This window comes from Sorex araneus, chromosome X (assembly GCF_027595985.1).
Source record: "Sorex araneus isolate mSorAra2 chromosome X, mSorAra2.pri, whole genome shotgun sequence".
NCBI lineage: Eukaryota > Metazoa > Chordata > Mammalia > Eulipotyphla > Soricidae > Sorex > Sorex araneus.
In genome coordinates this window covers 79,355,048-79,377,954 of record NC_073313.1, presented here as the reverse complement: position 1 = coordinate 79,377,954, position 22,907 = coordinate 79,355,048, and the positions used below count along the sequence as shown (strand labels likewise).

The following is a 22,907-nucleotide window of genomic DNA, read 5'->3' as shown; positions in this document are numbered from 1 at the left end:
CCCTAAGCATTGCTGGGTGTAGCCAAACTCCCTCCAACCTCCCCCCCAAAACCAGTACAATGGCAATATTACAAATGGTGATTTTTATTCCATCATTATGCACATAGAGAGGAATAATGATGATTTAGTCTTAGCCAGTCATGAAGTACTTCTCGGTTTATACTGGTTCTCAGTGTAAAACGGCTAAAGAGCACTGTTCTGTCATGCCCTTTTCCTCGTGTTGCATGTGCATGCCATTTTGTTTCTGGATTTTGGTTTGGGGGAGACACCTGGTGGTGCTCAAGGTCTTTTCCTGGCTCTGTGCTGGGGGGTCACTCCTGGAGGTACTTGGGATCATGTAATTCTGGGGATCAAACCTGCACCTCCTGCCTTCAAAGCATGTATGTGCTCAGCCCCCTGAGCTGTCTCTTGGGCCCTATGTCTATTACTTTTTTCATAATTGTGATTATGTACTGTGTATGATTTTTTTTATTGCTTTGACGTAATATGAACATTTTCCTTTCTAAGTAAATTTGGTTTTTCGATTAGACAATAGATTTCGAAGCCTCAACATAAAAATGTATAGATAAGTTTGTGCTGAAACGTTGAGATGTTCTTCTGCCCTCATCTACCTGTCTCCCCAGCTAATTATAGCAAACCATTTAAAATTTTTTATTGAATCCCAGTGATAACCTCATTTACAAAGTTGTCCATGATTGAATTTCAGTCATATAATGTCGCAACACCCGTCTCCTCCCTAGTGTACTGTCCGAATCACCAGTGGTACCCGTTTCCCTCCTACCCTCTGCCCGCCCCCCTCCCCCGCCTGCAACTATGGCAGGCATTTTTCTTCTCTCTCGCTTCTTTCTCTCTCTTTCCATTTGGTCCTTATAGCTTGCAATATAGATAATGAAAGGTTATGGGTACATTCCTTTACGTACCTTCAATACTCAGTTCCTGTCCAAAATGATCATTTCCAACTATTATTATCATGCTGATCTATCAATCCTAACTGTCCTTTGCCCCCCAAACACTGTTGTAGCAGGCGTCCAACTATTAACTAGTCTTCCTAACCTCTGTTTACTCTCACATTGGATATTTAGTCTCATACTATATATTTGCATCCCACAAATGAGTACAAGTCATTCTATACTTGTCCCTCTACTTCTGACTCATTGCATTCAGCCTGATACTCTCCATGTCCATCCATTTATAAGCAAATTTAATGACTTCATTCTTCCTAACAGCTGCATAGTATTCCACTGTGTAAACTATTTGTAGAGTATACCATAGTTTCTTTATCCAGTCCTTTGTCCTCGGGCACTCGGGTTGTTTCTAGATTCTGGCTAATGTGAACAGTGCTGCAATGAACATAGAAGTGCAGATGGTGTTTCTGCTGTGTGTTTTTGGACCGCCAGGCTATATTCTTAGAAGTAGTATTGCTGGGTCATGTGGAAGCTCAATTTCTAGCCTTATGAGGAATGTCCATATTGTTTTCCCAAAAGGCTGGACCATTTGGTATTCCCACCAACAGTGAAGGAGTGTCCCTTTCTCCCCTCATCCACGCCAGCACTGGTTGCTCTTGTTCTTTTGGATGTGTGCCAGTTTCTATGGTTAGCAAACTATTTTTAGTGTTTTTTTCTGGTAAAAGAGCTCAAACCCAGTTCTCTGCACTTTACAGCAGCACCACATCCTTGCCCTTTCATTGATTTCTGTTGTTGTTTATTGGTTTGGGGGTCACACCCAGCAGTGGCCAGCTAGCATGTGCTTGGGCTTGAACTTAGACCTCCCTTTGTGCCCTGGCCCCAGCCTGTCTGTATCCTAGTGGGTTTTTTTTTTGCTGTCCCCCTAGTGTTTATTTAAATGTGAGCACACATGCAACTAAATATTATTTGCCTCTCATTTTTAAAATTTTCAAAGCAGCATGCCATATATGTTGCATACTGAGCTTTTTCTCATATTAATTATACTTTTTTTTTTGCTTTTTGCTTTTTTTTGTTTTTGTTTTTTTTTTTTTTTGCTTTTTGGGTCACACCCAGTGATGCACAGGGGTTACTCTTGGCTCTGCACTCAGGAATTACTCCTGGTGGTGCTCAGGGGACCATATGGGATGCTGGGAATCGAACCCAGGTTGGCCGCGTGCAAGGCAAACGTCCTACTCGCTGTGCTATCACTCCAGCCCCTTAATTATATTCTTGCGATCTTTCATGTGAAAACAGTTTTCCCATTCTCTGTAGCTGCATAAGGTTCCAGGAACTGTCCTCGGGATTGTGCTATATTCTGTTCTAGTGCCGGAAACCAAAAGGGCTGTTAGTTCTTTGCTTTCCCAAGTATTGCTTCAGTGATTATCTCTGAACTTGCCTGTTTTGTACAGGCAAAGAGATATTGGTAGGATAAATTCCCAGGCAAGAGATTAGTGGACAAAAGGGTAAAAATGCGTCATTTTGCTGGATGCTGCCAAGTTGCCTGTCAAAAGGATTATGCCATTTTTGCACTTTAGCCACCAAATCATGGGAATGCCTGTTTCCTCATAGCTTCCCCAACAGAGCAACACTCATTTTTGTTTCTTTGCCAGTTTATTGATTGAGCAATACCAGGGCCACTGAGCTATATTGGAATTTTCATGATTTCTCTTATTTAACATAACATTTCAGTTTCATTGTGGGTAGGTGGGGTGGGCAGTGGTGATGGGCCACCACACCCAGAGTTGCTCTAGGGCTACTCCTGGCCCTGAGTGAGCTCTTGAGTCACTCCCAGTGGTTCTCAGGGGGCCCATAGTGTTGGGGATCACACCAGGGTCAGCTGTGTGCAACCTCTGTACTGTTGCTTCAGTCCTCAGAAATATTTAAAAATATTTTGCAAGTGTTAATTTTTTTTTGGTCTTGGGGCCAGAATGGGCAATACTCAGGGCTTATTATTGACTCTGCACTAAGGGATCACCCCAGGTGAGGTTTTGGGTGCTGGGGATCAGCCACATGCAAGGCAAGTATCTTACCAGCTGTACTATCTCTCCGACTCTTAAAATACATTTTTAAGACAGTCACTGAAATTAATATTTTTATCTAGTTATAAAAATATGCACATATTAATAGGTGGTGTTTGCAGGTAGAAGAATAGGACTGAACTTCTGAGGAATACAAGCCTTCTAGGAAAATATCTAACCCGACCGACAGTTGTTTTCACTCTATTCTGGAAGTTTCTTTGAGAGAAATAAAAGCCTTTCACTTTTCTCTTGATTTTTATTTCCCTCAAATTCTACTCTATTACGCAGTTTCGACTCTGGTTTTTGTGCGTGCTTGCACCCCATGACCCTGCAACCAAGTGGAATATAACCCATTCTGAGTTGTGACATTAATTCTTTCAGTGTTCCGTATGAAGATAAGCAAGAGGGAAATGTTAGGGGTTTTGTTTTGCGGCAGTGCTCATGGTTGACTTCTGAGCCTGTGCTCAGAGGTCAGCCCTGGTGGACTCTGGGGACCGTTTGTGGTCCCGTGGATTGGCCATGGCTCAGCAGTGTGCAACGTGCCCTATCTGCTGCACTGTGTCTCCGGCCACAGAGAGAAAATCATTTCTTCAGAGTGCAGTTTAAGTAAATGCCATTCCCTGTCATATTTATTGACAGATTTCTTTTTGCAGCTGTCCACAGCTTATATATATTTAGGAAACAAAATGTGGGACTGGACAGATAGTACAGTGGCAAGGGACCTGCCTTGCATTCAGCTGACCTCAGATTGACGGTCCCTGGCATGGCATAAGGTTCCCCAAGCACTGTGAGGGATCGCTTCGGAGCATAGCCAGAAACAGTCGCTGAGTGTTCTGGCTGTGATCCAGCCCCCAACCCCCCTTAAAACAGAGCAAGCCTAGACCAGGTATGGTGCTCATCGGTAGAGCATTTACCTAGTATGCCCGAGGCTCGGGTACAATCTTCAGCGCTACAAACGAAAGCCCAATGGCTAGAATTGATACTGATAATGAGCATATGCACCTCCAGTGATTTTATGTGTAAAATGAAAGATGTATATTATTTCTTTCCTTTTCTCTTTGTCTATTTTTTTCTGTTTTTTAAAGCCACACCCAGCAGGGCCCAGGACTTTCTCTTGGCCCTGCGCGCTGAGGGGTCACTCCCGGCAGGGCTCGGGGGTCTGTATGTAGGGCCAGGGATCGAACCCGGCTTGACTGCGTGCAGGGCAAACGCCTTCCCCACTATACTCTCGATTCAGCCCAGCGCTGTTTATTTTCTTAATCCATGTTTCCCCTTCTCTCTCTTGACATCACTGCTGCCCAGCGGCCGTACACACCCGTGCCCATGGACTTCATAGGGTTCCTGTGGGGGTGTGATGCTTGCCAGATTACTCATTTCTTTCTCTTGCAGGGTGTACACTTGTGTCCGCTGTGTGTCACACTCTTCAGTTGTGGTTCTCACCCAGATTGTGTATCCATTGAAGGGAGGAAGAGATTGATAGTGTCATTCTGGTATCTTTGGTACATGGTATATTTTCAGTGCTGGGTATCGAACCCAGGGCCACTGAGCTATATTGGAATTTTCATGATTATGTTTGGGGCCACTCCTGGATTGCTTCCTAGTGGGGGTAGAACCCAGATCTCCTCCGTGCACCGCCCGCACTTCAGTATGATGTGCATTTTATTGAGAAAAATAAAACTGCAGAGACCGCTGAGTGTTCCAGTACATGGGAACATGAGAGATCACAGATGCAGCAGATGAAGAGAGTAAGGTACAGGCAGTGACTTTTAGCATCCATTCTTTATCTGAAGTTTAATCATCTTACTAATGAGGGCTCCTTCCTCATTGCCCAAATGGATTCAGAGTCAGAGAAATCTCAGTTCTTGTAGCTTAAACTGATGTTCTCTGTGCCTTATTCAGTCATAAAGTAACTTACTCTCCACAACTTGAAGAGCAGTTGAATGCTGTTAAAGGCAAAATATAACTGAAAAGGTTTTTTTGTCTTTTTTTTTCTTTTTGGGTCACACCCGGCGATGCACAGAGGTTACTCCTGGCTCATACACTCAGGAATTACTCCTGGCGGTGCTTAGGGGACCATATGGGATGCTGGGATTTGAACCTGGGTCGGCCGTGTGCAAGGCAAACGCCCTACCCATTATGCTATCGCTCTAGCCCCCTGAAAAGGCTTTTTTATTTATTTATTTATTTATTTATTTATTATTTAAATTTATTTATTTTTAATTAGAGAATCACCGTGAGGGTACAGTTACAGATTTATACACTTTTGTGCTTATACTTCCCTCATACAAAGTTCGGGAACCCATCCCTTCACCAGTGCCCTCTGAAAAGGTTTTTTAAAAAATTATTTATTTATTTATTTATTTATTTGTTTTTTTTGCTTTTTGGGTCACACCTGGCGATGCACAGGGGTTACTCCTGGCTCTGCACTCAGGAATTACCCCTGGCCGTGCTCAGGGGACCATATGGGATGCTGGGATTTGAACCCGGGTCGGCCGCGTGCAAGGCAAACGCCCTACCCGCTGTGCTATCTCTCCAGCCCCAAAAAATTATTTTTTAAACACACAGAAGAGACACCATCTGTACTTCATGGTAGATTCAATTAAAAAATTAATATTTTTTATTTTATTGGATTACCATGAGATAGAGCAGTACAAAACTGTCCATGATTGAGTTTCAGTCATACAATGTTCCAACACCCATCCCTCCACCAGTGTAATTTGCCAGCACCAACGTCCCTAATTTCCCTTCCACCATTCCCCCCAAAGGCCACCCCCCACCACAGCCTGCCCTTATGACACACACCTCTCTCTTCTCTCTCTCTCTCTCTATCTCTCTCTCTAAGCATTTTGGTTTGCAATACAGATGCGGAAGGGTTGACATGTATATCCCTTTACCTACTTTCAACACTCAGTTCTTGTCCAGAGTGATCCTCCCCAACTTTGTCGTCATAATGAACCCTCCTCCATTTTAACTACCATGAGATATGTAATTATAAAGTTGTTTATAATTGTTTCAGTCATACAGTGTTCCAGCGTCCATCCTTTCACCAGTGCACATTTCCTACCACCAGTGTCCCCAGCTCACCTCACAGCCTGCCTTAATGGCAGACACTTTTCTTCTCTCTCCCTCTCTCCCTCCCCTGTACCACCGTCTCTATCATCTCCTTTTAGCCTCCGTGGTTTGCAATGCTGTTACTGAAAGGGTATCATGCATATCACTTTCCCTCTTTTCAACACTCAGTTCTTGCCCGGAGTGATCATTTCCAACTATCACCTGACAGTGCTCAGGGCCTACCCTGTTTCGTGCTCAAGCTTGTTGCCAGCGGTGCTCAGGGCATCAGGCGCTGCCAGGGATCCAACCTAGGGCTCTTGTGTGCAAAGTGTGTGCACAGCCTTTTGCACTGTGTCAGCAGTTTTAACCCATTACATAGTGTCGGGTGCTGATGAAGAACTGTTTCTGAGAGTATTATATCTGAAAACTTGTTAAGTGTCTTAATGGCGTTGGGCCAATGAGTTCCTGCTGAAGGAAAACCGGTGGTGTTGCTGATCGTGGGAAGTTACCAGCTTGGGTGCTTAGTGATACATTTATTAGCATCCTCCATCTGCCTTTAACAGTGTGTTAGATAGAAATAATTGACGTTGTGTTGAGTTCTGTTAGTTGATGATCTGATGTGTATGTTCTATATCAGTAGCCTTGTATAAAACAGGAGACCTGTTTATAAAGGAGTTCTGTTTGGCAAAGGGAACGGAACCCCTTTTAAAATTTATGTTGCAAGTGTTTTTTTTTTAAGTTTTTTAATGAAACACCGTGAGGTAGAATTACAGACTTACACACTTTCGTGATTACATTTCAGTCATACAATGGTCAAGTACCCATCCCTCCGCCAGTGCCCATTCTCCACCACCAATGGTCCCAGTATCCCTCCCGCCACCCCCACCCAACCCCCCACCTCTGTGGCAGGCACATTCCTTTTTACTCTCTGTCTCTTCTTTTGGGTGTTATGGGTGTTGCAAGTGTTTTATTGAGCTAGATCAGCAGTCTTTTTCTTTGTTAATGTCAGCACTTTAATCTGGTAAAGGTGAAGTAAAACTGATTTCCGCATTCTTTGCTGGTTGATCTCTGTATACTGAAGTAGAAATTTGTGTGTGTGATATGTACAGTTGCATAGTCCAAGTTGCATAATACTGTGCTATATGGCCATAATACCCACAGCTGCACATTCACACTCAAACTATATCGTTAGGGTCATCCACATTGTATAAAACAGGAAGTACAGTGAATCAGCAAGCTGACAGCAGGGCCAGGAGATAACACAGCAGGTAAGGCACTTAACTTGCATGCAGCTGACCTGGGATCAATCCCAAGTAGCACTAGGAAAAATCCTGGAGCCAGCTGGGTGTGGCCCATGAACAGAGAAACCCAAACACAGCAGACAAATTGTTTTCTAAGAACTGGTACAGACACGTTTTAGGTTTTGTTTTGGGGCCACAGGATCTTTGGATCTACCTGAGATCCTTTCTTGGCTGTACTCGGGATGTACCCATGCTCAGGATTCATTTCTGGTGGTGCTTGGGGGACCATAGGGTAGCAGGGACGAAACTCAGGCTTACTGCTTGCTCATGTATGCACTCCTTTGAGCTGTCTCTCCGGCCTCAAAAGTGGCCCTTCTTACCTCTTTAGTTCACAAGGAACATTTGATAAGGCTGAGGATATAGCTCAGTGATTGTATGTTTGAGGTGCTGGCTTTGATCCCCAGCACCACAAAGAAAACTTTTAAGTTGTTAATGAAGTTAGCTACTGGTAATGGTAAAGTGCATCTCTTGGCTTGGGTTTGGGGGTGATACCTGGTGATGCTCAGGGACTACTCCTGGCTTGGAGAGTGTAGTCGTTCTGCAGTTTTGTCTCCTCAAAGCGCATCTGCCAACATCTGGGGATATTTTGGTTGTCGCGAGTGAGAGAAGATAGATACTGGCATATGGTAAAGGTCAAGGATGCTACTCAATAGTTTTATAGCACCCAACAACAACAAATAATTATCTGGCCCTGAATACAAGTAATACTGTGATGGAGAAACTGGTGTCATGAAACTACATCACTCATACATTGTTAACATGAAAATTGATACCACCTACTATTTTGTGTTTTTTATTTTGTCATTAATAATTATGGATTCTTGCTAGTGCTGAGGGGACTGGAGCGATAGCACAGCAGGTAGGGTGTTTGCCTTGCACACAGCTGACCCGGGTTTGATTCCTCTGTCCATCTCAGAGAGCCCGGCAAGCTACCGAGAGTGTATCCCTCCCGCATGGCAGAGCCTGGCAAGCTTCCGTGGCGTATTCGATATGCCAAAAACATAACAAGTCTCACAATGGAGATGTTACTGGTGCCTGCATGAACAAATCGATGACCAACGGGACAACAGTGCTACAGTGCTGCAGTAGAACTGGGGACAAAACTAGGACTTTACACATGCAAAACAAATGCTCGAACACTAACCTGCATCCTTGGCCTAAGACTGATAATTCTCCTGTCATTATTTGAAGAAGCAAAATTTACAGCCATGGAATAAGGGCCAGGGATTTGGCTTAGGGGTAATGTACTTTTCCTTCATGTGTGAGGTCCTGAGTTCAATCATGGCAAACAAACAACAAAACCTCACTACAGCTGAAATAGCATACATCTGACCAAAATTAGGGAGAGCACCACAGAAGATTAGCGAAATAATGGGTGATTACTGCCCCCTTTAAATTGTATGTTCTGTTTCAACTTTTTTAACAAAACAATTATCAAAATGTAAAAATGTTGCCTCAAGATAAAATGGTGGGGGATATGCAAAAGATAAATTAAGATTTCAATCCACAGGTAAGAGTTTGACCTAAAAAAACAGCATAAAAATAAATAGCAAAAAAATCTCAATTGTTCTTAGCTCAATGTCATATATTCTTGTACAGTTTCACTGTATCACTGTCATCTCGTTGCTCATTGATTTGCTTGAGCGGGCACCAGTAATGTCTCCATTGTGAGACTTGTTGTTACTGTTTTTGGCATATCAAATACACCATGGGTAGCTTGCCAGGCTCTGCCGTCAGGCGGGATACTCTCGGTAGCTTGCTGGGCTCTCCGAGAGGGACAGAGGAATCGAACCCAGGTTGGCTGTGTGCAAGGCAAACGCCCTCTCCCCTGTGCTATCGCTCCAGCCCCTAGTACAATTTAGGAATTAAAAAAATCAGATAATGATTAGTGTGACTATTAAATTTACATGGACTAGCAAAAGCCATTCCAGAAAGCATGGCATGGGTGTTTTATTTCAGCCAGTGTTTTGAAAACAGTTATAAGTCATCAGGCAAAAGGAGGTTGTCATAACAATGTCTGTTCTTTAGCTAGCAGCTTTTTTTTTTGCTTTTTGGGTCACACCCAATGATGCTCAGGGATTACGCCTAACTCTGCACTCAGGAATCACTCCTGGCAGTGCTCGGGGGCCCCTATGGGATGCTGGGAATCGAACCCGGGTCAGCTGCGTGCCAGGCAAATGCCCTACCCTCTGTGCTATCGCTCTAGCCCCAAGCAGCTTTATTTTTTCTTGAGAAATGACTGTCTTTTTAAGCTCCCCTTCCCGTCCTTTCCTCTCTCCCTTCCCCCTCAAGCACACATACACAGAGTTGTGTCTTCTCTCTTACGTATGTGCTCTTGGAGTCCCTCATGTTGGTGACAGTGCTTTGCACATGAGCCGGGTGCAGTATGTTGCAGTGTGGTTAAGCCTCTCTCATGGTGGTGGGGTCCAGAGTGTCGGTGGGATGGCAGTGTAGTCAAGTGTAGTCGTGGGCGTTATGTGTTTATTAAAGCAATGTTAAATATGCTGGCGCCCAACTAGTCACTGTGAACATTTACATATAACTGTTAAAATTTCACATTTAGATGGGTCTCAGAAATTTCTCGATGTTATTTCTAGAAATAAATGTTAGTGCTAGACTTATTAAAATAAAGAAATTTTAGGTATATTCTCTGCTGCCCACAAACTATGACAAGGGTATGTATACTTTCTCCTCCTTCCCCTCACCTTAGTGGCTCTCCTTTTATTTTTCTAAACTAAATAATTTTATTTCACAAATTTTTTTTTTTGCTTTTTGGGTCACACCCAGCGATGCTCAGGGGTTACTCCTGGCTTTGCACTCAGGAATTGCTCCTGGCAGTGCTTGGGGGACCATATGGGATGCCGGGGATCGAACCCGGGTCGGCCGTGTGCAAGGCAAACGCCCTACCCACTGTGCTATCACTCCAGCCCTCACAAAAATTTTTTTAAAAAATCCTTTTTCTAGTTGAATTTTAGACATAGTGTTTCATGTTACTTTAAGAGTAAAAATTTTAAAACAAAGTAATTTTTAACTTTTTTTTAAATTTATTTTTAATTAGTGAGTCACAGTGAGGGGACAGTTACAGATTCACACATTTTTGTTCTTGTTTTTTCCTAATTTTATTTTTTAATTAAAATTAAAAAAATATTGAATCACTGTGAGATAGTTACAAGCTTTCATGTTTGGGTTACTATCACACAATGATCAAACAACCATCCCTTCACCAGTTCACATTCCCCACCACCAATATCCCCAGTATACCTCCCCTTCCCCACCCCCCTGCCTCCATGGCAGACAATATTCCCCGTACTCTTCCTCTACTTTTGGGCATTATGGATTGCAATGCAAACACTGATAGGCCATCACGTTTGGTCCATTATCTACTTTTGGCACACATCTCCTATCCCAACTGGTTCCTCCTGCCATCATTTTCTTAGTGATTCCTTCTCTATTCCATCTGCTTTCTTCCCTCCACTCATGAAGAGGGCTTCCAGCTATGGAGCAATCCTCCTGGTCCTTGTATCTATTGTCCTTGGGTGTCAGCCTCATGTGATAATCTTCTATACTCCACCAATGAGTGCAGTCCTTCTATGTCTGTCCCTCTCTTTCTGACTCATTTCACTTAGTATGATACTCTCCATATCTATCCATTTATAAGCAAATTTTGTGTCTTCATCTCTCCTAACAGCTGCATAGTATTCCATTGTGTACATGTACCAAAGTTTCTTTAACCAGTCATCTGTTCTAGGGCACTTGGGTTGTTTCCAGATTTTGGCTATTGTGAACAGTGCTGCAATGAACATACAGGTACAGATGTCATCTCTACTGTGCTTTTTTACATCCTTGGTATATATTCCCAGAAGTGGTATTGCAGGGTCATATGGAAGCCTAATTTTTAGTTTTTGAAGGACTGTCCATATTGTTTTCCAGAAAGGCTGGATCAATTGGTATTCCTACCAACAGTAAAAGAGTGTAATTAAAAATTTTTTAAATACTGGGGTTTACAAAGTTGTTCATACTATTTTTTTACAGGCATTCAGTATTCCAACACCAGTCCCACCACCACTGTACCTTCCCTCCACCATTCTCTCCAATTTTCCCAACCAACACTTAAGCATGTCCTCATAGCAGGCGCTCAATAATTTATCTTATATTGCTTATTATCAATAATTTGCTAACAGAATGATCAAAACATGTTTCCTTAGAAGAAAGTTAGTGAAGGTTGGTATAGCTCACCATGGAGCCAGTAAGTCCATAAAGAATTACTTTAAGCCATTAAGCCTATAGGTGTTGTCACAGGTTAAACCTCTGTGCTTATATTTTGTTAACCAAGATTGGTTGCCTTTTACATTACATCCCATCCAGTCTTATGTGCTACTCCTGGTTTATCAGTGTTGTAGTTATGCTCCAGGAAGTACAATTTTTTTTTTGCTTTTTGGGTCACACCTGGCGATGCTCAGGGGTTACTCCTAGCTCTGCATCTCAGGAATTACTCCTGACAGTGCTCGGGGTACCATATGGGATGCTGGGAATCGAACCTGGGTTGACCACGTGCAAGGTAAACACCCTACCTGCTGTGCTATTGCTCCAGCCCCGGTACAAAATTTTTAATGGGGTAATACAGCTGGAGTTAAATTTTTGACTGGGTGGCTGTTTTTGGGTGTGTGTGTGAGTACTGGGACTCCTGGAAGTACAGGGAGATGCAGGGAAGTAGCCCATCCCTAATTCCATGAAAGCCTGGAGATTTCAGTCACAAAATCTGCATACCTGAGTTTTTCAACAGATTAATTTCTAGATGAGGCTTATCCGAGCAGTGGCGTGTGGCGGGGAGCATGGTGGCAATTAGGGGGTGTGGAGGTTTTCGGCTGCCAGGGCTCTCTTTGGGTGGGGGCTGGACTCACCCCTCCTCCTCGCCTTCAGGGTGCCCTCAACACTCACCCTTGGATGGAGTCTGGAAGAATCTCTGCAACTTGTAACTTGTTTTCTTTTGAGATATGACTCTCTGGATCATGACTTGTGAATGAACTTACTTCTGAGAAAGTAAATGTTTAAGCATTTAAAAAAAAAACTTCACTCCTTCAAGCATATATCACAGTTTCTGGAAATGAAACTTATCCTTCAATGAATCCCTAATATTTATAATAAGATGTATTAATCATCAACCCACATAAGCTGAAAGAGTAACAATGGTTTTACAGTGATTTGAAAAAACAGTAAACATTCCTTACATGTAAAACACACTTCTTTCAAATGTAACTTTTCAAACTGTGTAATCATACAGGAGTTTTAAAAATATTTGCAAATAACTTGTTCTTTAGGGAAGAAAACTTTGAATTTATGATACATAATTATATTTAGCACCAAGAATGAGAAAAATAATAAAACCTTAAACTATGATATCAGTGTCCCTCCATTAATGACCTGAGGCCCTGATCCTTAGTAAATTAGGATGCGTTTTTGGAAGTGGTTTTTTTTTTTTTTTTTGCTTTTTAGGTAACATCCAGCATTGCACAGGGGTTACTCCTGGCTCATGCACTCAGGAATTACTCCTGGCGGTGCTCAGGGGTCCATATGGGATGATGGGAATTGAACCCATGTCGGCCGTGTGCAAGGCAAATGCCCTACCCACTGCTCTCGCTCCAAGCCCCCTTTTTTGGGAAGTTTTTAACGGTCGGTTTCACCTAATTATTGAGCTGCTCAGATGTCCTGTTTTTTTGTGCTTCTCACCTGCTACTTGTACGTTCTAGGACATTTTTCATGTGTTGTGGGCTGTCCACTATGAGAGCCCCTTGGTGACGATATTGATGCCACTCTGAGTCATCCAAATGAATCAGTCCCCTTCGCATTCAGTTGAGAAATGGACACACTGAGCATCCAGAGGATGCCTCTGTTTCCCCAGCAAGTGGAAACTTTCTCAAGATGGCAGCAGTAAAGTACCAGCTGTTGTTATGCTGAGAATGAGCCTTTCAAACCCTCAAGTTTCAAGCCCTCAGAACCAGAAATTTCCTGTTTGGGTTGCTTTTTCTTTTGGGGTCACACTCAGCGATGCTCAGGCGTTACTCCTGGCCCTGCACTCAGGAATGACTCCTGGTGGTGCTCAGGGACCCTATGGGATGCCAGGGATCAAACCCAGGTTGTCTGCATGGAAGGCAAACACCTTCTCCACTATGCTATCATTCTGGCCCCAGAAATTTCCCGTTTTAATATGATCAGGTTGTGAGGATAGCGCTTGCAGCTTTTCTGTATTTTCTCAAATTTCCACTGCTTTCTTAACCCTTTGGTAAGATTCATGATCATTCTGGTAGCCACCACTGTTTATCGCCTCTGGATCTGCTTCATGTTCTCTGATTTGGCTCCAGTGCATCTTCGAGGCATGGAAAAAACCAAAATTGATCCTCCTATCCTTTCTTCAGGTCGAATTTAGAGAGAAGCACAAATTTGAATAGTTGAACTTAGTAGGGAGTATGATAACTTCCATTTTGTAAGATGAACTTGAACTCATATATTGGGTTACTATGCAAAGTATTAATTTTTATTTGTGTGTCTACACAATAAAAATGGTATAAATGCTATAAAAATCCAGTGTTTATGTTTAGACTTTATACATTGAGATAAAGGAGTTTAGGATAGGTTTTCTCCATTTTTAATTTGCTTAAATTTCTGCTCAAGCAGATTCTGGTCAAATCCTGTTTGTGTGTACTTAAGTCATGGGTCTTCAAGAAATTCTCATCACTGTATCACTGTATCACTGTTATCCCGTTGTTTGTCAATTTATTCGAGTGGGTACCAGTAACGTCTCTATTTCACTCAGCCCTGAGATTTTAGCAGCCTCTCCTTACTCGTCTTTCCCAACGACTGGAGGCTCTTTCAGGGTCAGGGGAATGAGACCTGTTATTACTGTTTTTGGCATATCCAATATGCCACGGGTAGCTTGCTAGGCTCTGCCATGCGGGCGGGATACTCTCGGTAGCTTGCTGGGCTCTCCGAGAGGTAAGCATACTTCTTATATATATGATATATATCCATATATCATATATATAAGAAATTTTCATAGTACCTAAAAACACACTAAACTTGGGAAATTTTAGTTTCATCTTAGATCTTTTGGTTTCTTTAACTTCACCAGAATGTAAGAGAATATAACATGTCCATGGTGTAACTAGCCTATCCCTAACACTCCAAAACATTTCACTAACCACGGGAGAATTCATTATTTAATGAGCAATGTGTTTCTTCTGCTCTTTCACTTTGACATGCTTTGTATTCAGGACCTCCTGGCAACGACAGTTTTTTTTAGCTATTCCTGTTTTCTTAAAGAGGTGTATGTGTATGTGTGTGTGTGTGTGTGTGTGTGTGTCTGTTTTAAAGGAAGAATTTTTCAACCAGGTTTGGACACTTAGTTCCAGATGTCCAGTGTCTCTTGCATTCACCTCTTCTGGCTGCTCGCAGAGTGACTTTCCTTCCGCGCCAGCTGGGTGCCCTAAATGAACTGTTGAGTGGATTCTAATTCTTTTCAAAGCTTTTTATGTCCTTTTCATCTAGAAGTCCATTTCACTGGATGAATAGATGTTCGGCGTCCGACCCATTCTGGTGTTCTGAAAATTGAAAGGGCACTTCACTTATCTCCCCCTCCCCTCCCCACCATAGGAAAAGCCAAACGTATTGAACAGTGTTCTTTATAGTCTTAATCTTCTGTTGGAAATAAGCGTAATTGCTCATTAGTTTGTTCACATTCCTATGTTTGGACTTTCCAGCACTCATTATGTGTAACTCTTAAGCAGAGTCACAAAAGAAGGGTTGAACACAATGTCTCTGCAAAGGGTGGGAAAGACTCCAGCCCAGCTTTCCTGCAGAGAACATTCAAACGTTCTACCTCCCGAAAATTGGCACTTAAGTAAAAGCTTAGTTCTCTTGCTGGCTGGAGTCACTGCAGGGTTTCTTTTGATTTTTTTCTTGGTGGGAGGTAACCTTATGCCCTTATTTTGACCAATTCAAACCCTCAAGTTTGTTTTTTTTTCTCCCCTACCTCCACCCCTCCCCACGCCCACCCCCACCCCCACGTCAGATTTCATCTTTCTGGTTCTTTCTACACTGGGACATGTCTGTACTTGGTTTCTGATTGCCTTTGTAAATAAGATGTTTGAGGGGTTTTTTTGTGTGTGATTAGATATTCTGAAAGTAAAAGGTGCACCAAGATCAAGCAGTATCTCTTTTCTAGTTCCATAGTGGCGTACCAGCCAGCTGGAGACAACAGCCACACCTTTGATGTCACAGCCATGTTCAAGTCTATTGGCATTTTCCTCGGGATCTTCAGTGGATCTTTCGCCATGGGTGCTGCTACCGGAGTGGTGACGGCTTTAATATCCTTTGAACATTTCTGTCTTTTCTCTATAAATAACATCAACAAAGCCACGGAACACTGTGTTCAGTGTTCTTAATTGGAATGAGTTCCACAGTTGGAGTGGGCCATAATTATTTTTTGAAGTAAAACATTTTTCATTAGAAAAATGGAGGGGAGAGAGAGCGAGAACAAAGGAAGGACCGAAACCACATTGCAGGTTGCGATGCTCTGGGTTGTAATTAATTATTAGCCCTATAATCAAAGACTTGATGTGAGAACATCGAGCTACTCTCTTTACCGGTGAGCAATCAACAGAATCTCCTTTTGCACAGGGCCCCGTGCCCTCAAACTTTTGTTACAAGTCTGATTAGACGCAGTGACCCATGGGAGTTCAATTTGGTGGTTGTTGACTAAGTTGATAGAGAGGTTTTGAGAATGGAGTCAATTAGGAATTCTGTGCTCCAGCTCTGCACAGCAGCATTCTACTCTTTGCTCAGCTGGGCACATAGGAGATGTATGACCACGATGTCTTTTGCAGAAAATACGGTTCCAGGGTTAAGGTAGCTGAAAGTTTATCTTGATTCTCACTGATTTTAACTTCTTGTCTAGAGCCCAGGACTGAGATTTTAGAGGATCCAGATCATAGTCCTGGTGCTGCATTATTTTGTTAATAGAAATATTTGGGCAAGTCATTCTTCTTCTTTTTTGTTTCCCCACACCCAGTGGTGTCCAGGGCTTACTCCTGGCTCTGCACTCAGGAATCACTCTTGGCGGACTCAGGGGACCTTATGGGATGCTGGAGTGTGAATCCAAACCTCTTCGGAATCTCTCCAGCAACCTATAAACCATTACTTGATGCCAGATGCTGTGCTCTGGGTTTCAGAGATAAAGGAGGCTTCCTGGAACTTGTAATAGAGAAGCATTGAGTCTTATCTCCTGGGACTCCCGTGAAACACAGTGGAGGGGACAGCAGGGGAAGATGAGTGACACTAGATCAGAGGTTCCCAAAGGAATCTGACCCACTGCCCCCTTTTCAGGAAACAGTCACCTAGCACCACTCTCCTGGCGATGGGCTTTTCTTAAAGTGAGCAGGTATCCCTGCCAGTGATATCCGAGTCTCCTGCCTTGCCCACAAGGGGGCAGTATTGCCCCCTCTGGGAAACAGTTGGGAGCTCAAATGATTTTAAACATTTATTTAAAATAAAATTTAAAATTTATAATATTAAATTATAAAAATTAATCTATTTAATAATTTTAAAGGACTTCTTGTTGGCACTGTTCTTTAAAATTAAATATACTCTTGCCCACCCGCATAGGAAGTGCCTGGCCAACTCTCTGTGGCATTCAATATGCCAAATACAGTAACAATAACACGTCTCATTCCCCTGACCCTGAAAAAGCCTCCAATCATTGGGGGAAACGAGTAAGGAGAGGCTGCTAAAATCTCAGGCTTGTGCCTGCTCGAGTAAATTCATGAAATCCATGAACAACGGGATGACTTGTTAAGTAATGTATCCAGTCACCAGAGCTACAGAGTTCTTCGTGATTGAGTATGAAGCGTACCATATTCCAGCACTAATCCCTTCACCAGTGTCCCCCAATATCCCCAGTTTCCCTCCCGCCCCCTAGCCTGCCTCTGTGGCAGACATGATCACTGTGACAATGTTAGAGGGAAGTGGTCACCCTGGACGAGAACTGGGTGCTGAAATGCGGTAAAGTGATGTGCACAGTACCTTCGCAGTAAGAGTGCTGCAAATCACAGTGCCTAGAAAGATCACAGCTTCCTGCACGAGAACTTTTCTCATAGCACTGGGCCTATAGGTATATAAAATCATCATGCAAGTTAGACACTGATAATAAATCATAGGGAAATTCAAAACAATTTTTTGCAACTCTCCTATTCAGTGACACGACCCCATAGGGGGTTGAGGCCTACAATTTAAGCAGGTTTAATGGGGGCTGGGGTGGTGGTTAGGCCACACCCAGCTGGGTTCAGGGCTTCCTGGTTCTGCATCCAGGGATCACTCCTGGTAGGGCTTAGGGGACCATACATGGTGCTAGGGATGGACCAGCATTAACTGCTTGCGAGGCAAGTGCCTTAGCTCTGTACTAGTTCTCTGACCCCCAATTTAAGAAGATTTGGAGTAGATCATCTCTGAAGAGCTTCCAGCTAAAACTTTCTTTTTCTTTTTGCGTCACACCCGGCGATGCACAGGGGTCATCCTGGCTCATGCACTCAGGAATTACTCCTGGTGGTGCTCGGAGGACCATATGGGATGCTGGGATTCGAACCCGGGTCGGCCGCATGCAAGGCAAACGCCCTACCCGCTGTGCTATTGCTCCAGCCCCTAAAACTTCTCTTATACTTTTTCGTGTTTTTTTTGGGGGGTGGGGCTTGGAGAGGGGACTGGGGCACACACAGCGGTGCTCAGGGCTTACTTTTGACTCTGTGCTCAGGGATCCTCTCCTGGCATTGTTTGGCAGGCCATAGTGGATCAAGTGCTTGCCGGCCACATGCAAGGCAATCGCCTTACCCTCTGTATTCTCCAGCCTCCTAAAACTTCTGAAAGATTTTAACATTAAGCAGAATGTTTTTTTTTTTTCCAGAAGTCTCCAAGTTTGCTTGACTCCGTCTTGGGCTGGAAGAAACTTGCATTATGACATTGCGTTGGTGAACTGAGGCAGGGAGAGGTAGTAAAAGTTCCAAAAGAGCCAGTGTAGGGGCTGGAACGATGGCACAATGGGTAGGGCATTTGTCTTGCACGCAGCCAACCCGGGTTCGATTCCCAGCATCCCATATGGTCCCCTCAGCACCGTCAGTAGTAATTCCTGAGTGCAAATCCAGGAGTAACCCCTGTGCGTCGCCGGGTGTGACCCCAAAAACCAAAAAAAAAAAAGCCAGGGTAGCTAATGTTTCTCTCTTCCCCATTCCAAGTTCCTTGAGGTAGGAGGTGTATCTGCTCGTGAGACGCTTACAGTCCACAGTTCTGGAAGTGAGTTGAGATTTCCAGACCGAAGTGTGTTAGAGAGTGGCCGAGACTTTCCCCTAGAAACCAAGAGATGCCGTTGAAACTAGTGGAAGCCCGTGCCGTGTCTTAGCTTCCTTACCCTGGAAAGCTGACAGGTCAGTCGCGAGAGTTGATCCAACAAACCAGAAGTCACCTGCCGCACGCCAGATTTTTAATAACTTAGAAAGTGCTCGTCATTCCAGAGTTGCTCTCTTTGTGGATGCATCGAGGAGCGGCACCTTGTGTGCCTCGCCCGGTCCCATTTGGCCTGGGCTTCGTGGTTTCTGGTGAGGCCTGGGCTGGCCCGCAAGCGTGGATGTCCTAACCCGGCGGGCCTGCCTTGCCTGACGGGCGGCTGAGTTTCCCGACTCTGTGCCTCTGGTTTCGAGAGGCCAGGCAACCCTTGTCTCACTCCCCCGGCTGCCTTGCTCAGGCGGTTCTTTGTCCCAGTCACATCTGTGGATTGTTCCAAGATCTTGTTAGCAGCCTTGACAGTCTCACGTGACCAAGTTCACCAAATTGCGGGAGTTCCAGCTGTTGGAGACCGGCCTGTTCTTCTTGATGTCCTGGAGCACTTTCCTCTTGGCAGAGGCCTGGGGCTTCACGGGTAGGTGGACCTGGACCCTTTGACAGGAAGCACGGGGCCAGTCTTTTGGACGTTCTTTCTAAAGAACCGTGATTTACAGTTACTGATAGTTTTAGACGACATCCCGCCGTAGCACCAATCCCACCACCAGTGTGAACTTCCCTCCGGTGTTCCCAGCTTCCCCCCACCCTGCCCCCTCGACACACACATTGTACATTTGGGCCACTGGAGTTTGGATCCCCTGTGTTCTGCGTCAGTGACGCTGCGGTTCGGGCTATCCGTCTCCGCCCCATTACCGACGGGCCCGAGGCCCCTGCAGCCTGCTCCCTCTTTACTTCTCTTTCTCGTCTTCTTACTTACTCCCTTGGTTTCTTTCCTTCCCCGTCGTTTGTTTTTTTCCCCCCTATAAGTGGATCCACCCCACTAGTGTTTGAACACAGGTGAGGGTTGGGCCATATGCTGTCACTTGAGAATGTGAAAAAGATTGGTGGTGGGGGCGGTTTCTTTTCACATAGACAGTCACGGCTAGAAATGTTCACATTTCGCATTTTTATCGACTCCCATAAAAGAAGACCCCAAGAATTAATGTGGGCATTCGCTCTGGAGGTACATTTGGAACACTTTCTCTTCACAGGTGTGGTTGCAGTTTTGTTCTGTGGCATCACTCAGGCCCATTACACATACAATAATTTGTCCACGGAGTCTCAGCATAGAACTAAGCAGGTAAGAGAAACGGTATCATTTCGAAATGAATGAATTTGGGGGGCGTTGGGGGCCATACGTGGTGGGGCTTACACCTGGTCCTGTGCTCAGGGATCACTCCGGGAGGTGCCAGGGGTTAAACCAGGGCTTGGAGAGGCCACGGCCACATTGTAGTTAAGCATCCTTAACCTTTATACTCTCTCGTCTGTACCTGAACTTCCTTCCTTTATAGTAAAACAGAATAACTATTTTGCTCACAAAAAATAATTTGAGCTGCTCCAATGCTTTCTCGCATCATTTTCTTTTTATTTGGACTCCAGATATGTAGAAATTAAAAGGGTCAATGGTATTGGCTTTTAGGGCATCCATGAATCAGCAGGTTAGCTCAGGACTGTAATTGTGTTGTCAGTCAATTAGCTTCCTCATTTTCTCTGTGTAGCAGCTTTTAAAAGTACCTTTCTGGAAGCTCACACAGGAATAACTAGAATTGCAGGCACACTCTATTGTTTGCATTGCTTTATTGTGTGTCTGGTGTCTGCGTTTTGTTGTTTTGATTTTTACCAGACTCTGCCGGCAAAAAGATAACTCTGTGAAGTCTCAGATCTCCTTTGTATTTTTAGCAATAAAATTAAGGAATGTGCTTTAAGTTTTGAACATAATGCTATTGCATTCTTCTGTCTTGCAAACTTCAGTTTTTTTTAAACTTTTCTTATGAACTTTATATTTTTTAAAAAATTTATTAGTGAATCACCGTGAGGTACAGTTACAAACTTACGAACTTTCATGTTTGCATTTGGTTTACATCCCTCCACCTATGCCCATTCTCCCACCAATGTTCGCAGTATCCCTCCCACCACCCCCACCCCAACCCCCACCACCCCACCCTGCCTCTGCAGCAGGGCATTCCCTTTTGTTCTCACTCCTGTTGGGTGTTGTAGCAAACTTCACTTTTATGTGTACTGAACCCCTCCCCCTCCCCGGCCAATCCTTGTCACTTGCCCTATTGCAGTGGTCTGGAATCCGAACAGGAACGTGAACCAGAAATATCTTTTAGGTTTACCCATTTTTTGCCATGATACAGATAAGATTAACCTCTGATCTGACTAGTGATAGGAGATTAACTTTATATATTTTTTGTTTTTTTATTTAAAAAAATTATTTATTGAATCACCATGAGAGCAGTTACAAAGCTTTCGGGTTTAAGTCTCAGTTATACAATGACGAAACACCCGTCCCTTCACCAGTGCACATCTTCCAGCACCCAAAACCCCAGTATTCCCCCCATCCTACACCCTCCCCCTACCTGGGTGGCAGATGATTTCCACATTACTCTCTCTCTCTACTTTGATTACATTCAATATTTTGACACCGGACCCACCCTTGTTATTTGATATTGTTCCCAAACACTTAGATCTGCTGAAAAGGCAACATTAGATTAACTTTAGTCTTTCTCCAGGGCCTGCAAAACTGCTCTGTTTCCAAGAATGCCAACCACAGGTATCACTGGGCGTCACATAGTACGCAGTGAGCAGTTGCACAGTGCTGTGTGGAGAAGTTGTAAAGGAAATGGGCACAGCACCTTTGAGTCCTAGGAGGTCTGTAGGACAGAGGCGAGAACAGTGTGGGAAACCTGTAGTGGAAACAAATGCATACTCAATCGGGACTCTACCTACAAGTGAAGGCCTTGTGTTTTGCCAGAGGGGCAGAATACAGAGAGAAGCCTGGAAGGGGCTCTCAGTAAAGCCTAGGAATACAGATGCTTTACTTCTTTCTTCTAGAACCACATCTTTGTTATTTTTTATTTTTTATTATTTTGGCCTTTTGGGCCACACCCAGCAATGCTCAGGGCTAACTCCTGGCTCTGCACTCAGGAATCACTCCTGGCGGTGCTCGGGGGACCATATGGGATGCTGGGAATCGAACCCGGGTCGGCCATGTGCAAGGCAAACGCCCTACCTGCTGTGCTATCGCTCCAGCCCCATAGAGCCACATCTTTTGAGTATGGCTTATCCGTTTCCCTTCAAGAGGTAGTCGACCCCCCACCCCCGCCGCCCTGCAGATATGTTGGAATAACTGATCCACATTACAGATGAATTCGGTGCAGTAATAAGAAAGGCGGTGTTGGCATGTTCCTGGGAAGTGGGACAGCAAAGAAACCTCCCAGAGGAGCCGTTTCCGGTCTTGATGGGGATGTGAAGCTGGTGCTTATGTAACAAACCCCTCAACTAGTGCAAACCTTCAGCTGCGCGTTTCTGGTTGTATTTCATCCAAGAGGCCCAAGGAGGGGGAAAGGAGCTTGACGTTTGAGGAGGTTGAAAGCTGTGGTCGATGAAATGCTAAACCTAGACAGAGATCGCTTCGGGTAATTACCCCTGGCTACCTGGAGCCAAGGTGGACAACCAAGATCGGCCAAGTATGAAGCAGGCCACCCTGTGAGGTCTGCAGCTAAGTGCCGGCGCATTTCTAAAGGGTGTGGAAAGTGTTACAGGAGACTTGGTGATACAGGAATGGGGTTTATGTAATTGGAATTTTGATACCTATTAAAGTTTGGCAGGCACAGAGCCACGTCTACCTTTCAGAAAGACATCACTGAGAGTGGCTGCTTTCACACCACATTGGCAGAATTGGGTGGTTGTGGCAGGAATCACAGGTTCTGCAAGGCCTCAGCTTATCCAGTCCATCACAGGGAAAGTTGACCCAGTGTGATGGATTAGATTTGGGCACTCTGGTGTTCCGAAACTTGGTGGCCGTGTAACCAGGGGGAAATTATAGCATGTCTCTGTGCTTCAGTTTTGACATCTCCTTTGGCATCTCAGATTTATTTTTTTATATTTTTGTTTATTTGGGGGCCGCACCCAGCACCACTTACTCCTGGATCACTCGTGGTAGGCTCAGGGGACCCTGGGAGGCACCAGGGGTTGAACCCAGGTCAACCACTGGCAAGCAAACACCCTAT

The 22,907-nt window shown here is 44.2% G+C and overlaps 1 protein-coding gene across 1 annotated transcript in view; it reads left to right on the top strand.

Moving 5' to 3' along the window:
• Positions 1–22,907, top strand: part of SLC9A6 (solute carrier family 9 member A6) — a 91,115-nt gene that overhangs the window by 28,703 nt on the left and 39,505 nt on the right. Inside the window, exons 7-9 of the mRNA XM_055122177.1 lie at positions 15,533–15,674; positions 19,165–19,270; positions 19,884–19,972. Of these exons, the coding sequence (XP_054978152.1) occupies positions 15,533–15,674; positions 19,165–19,270; positions 19,884–19,972 (337 nt within the window). The remainder of the gene's footprint in view (positions 1–15,532; positions 15,675–19,164; positions 19,271–19,883; positions 19,973–22,907) is intronic.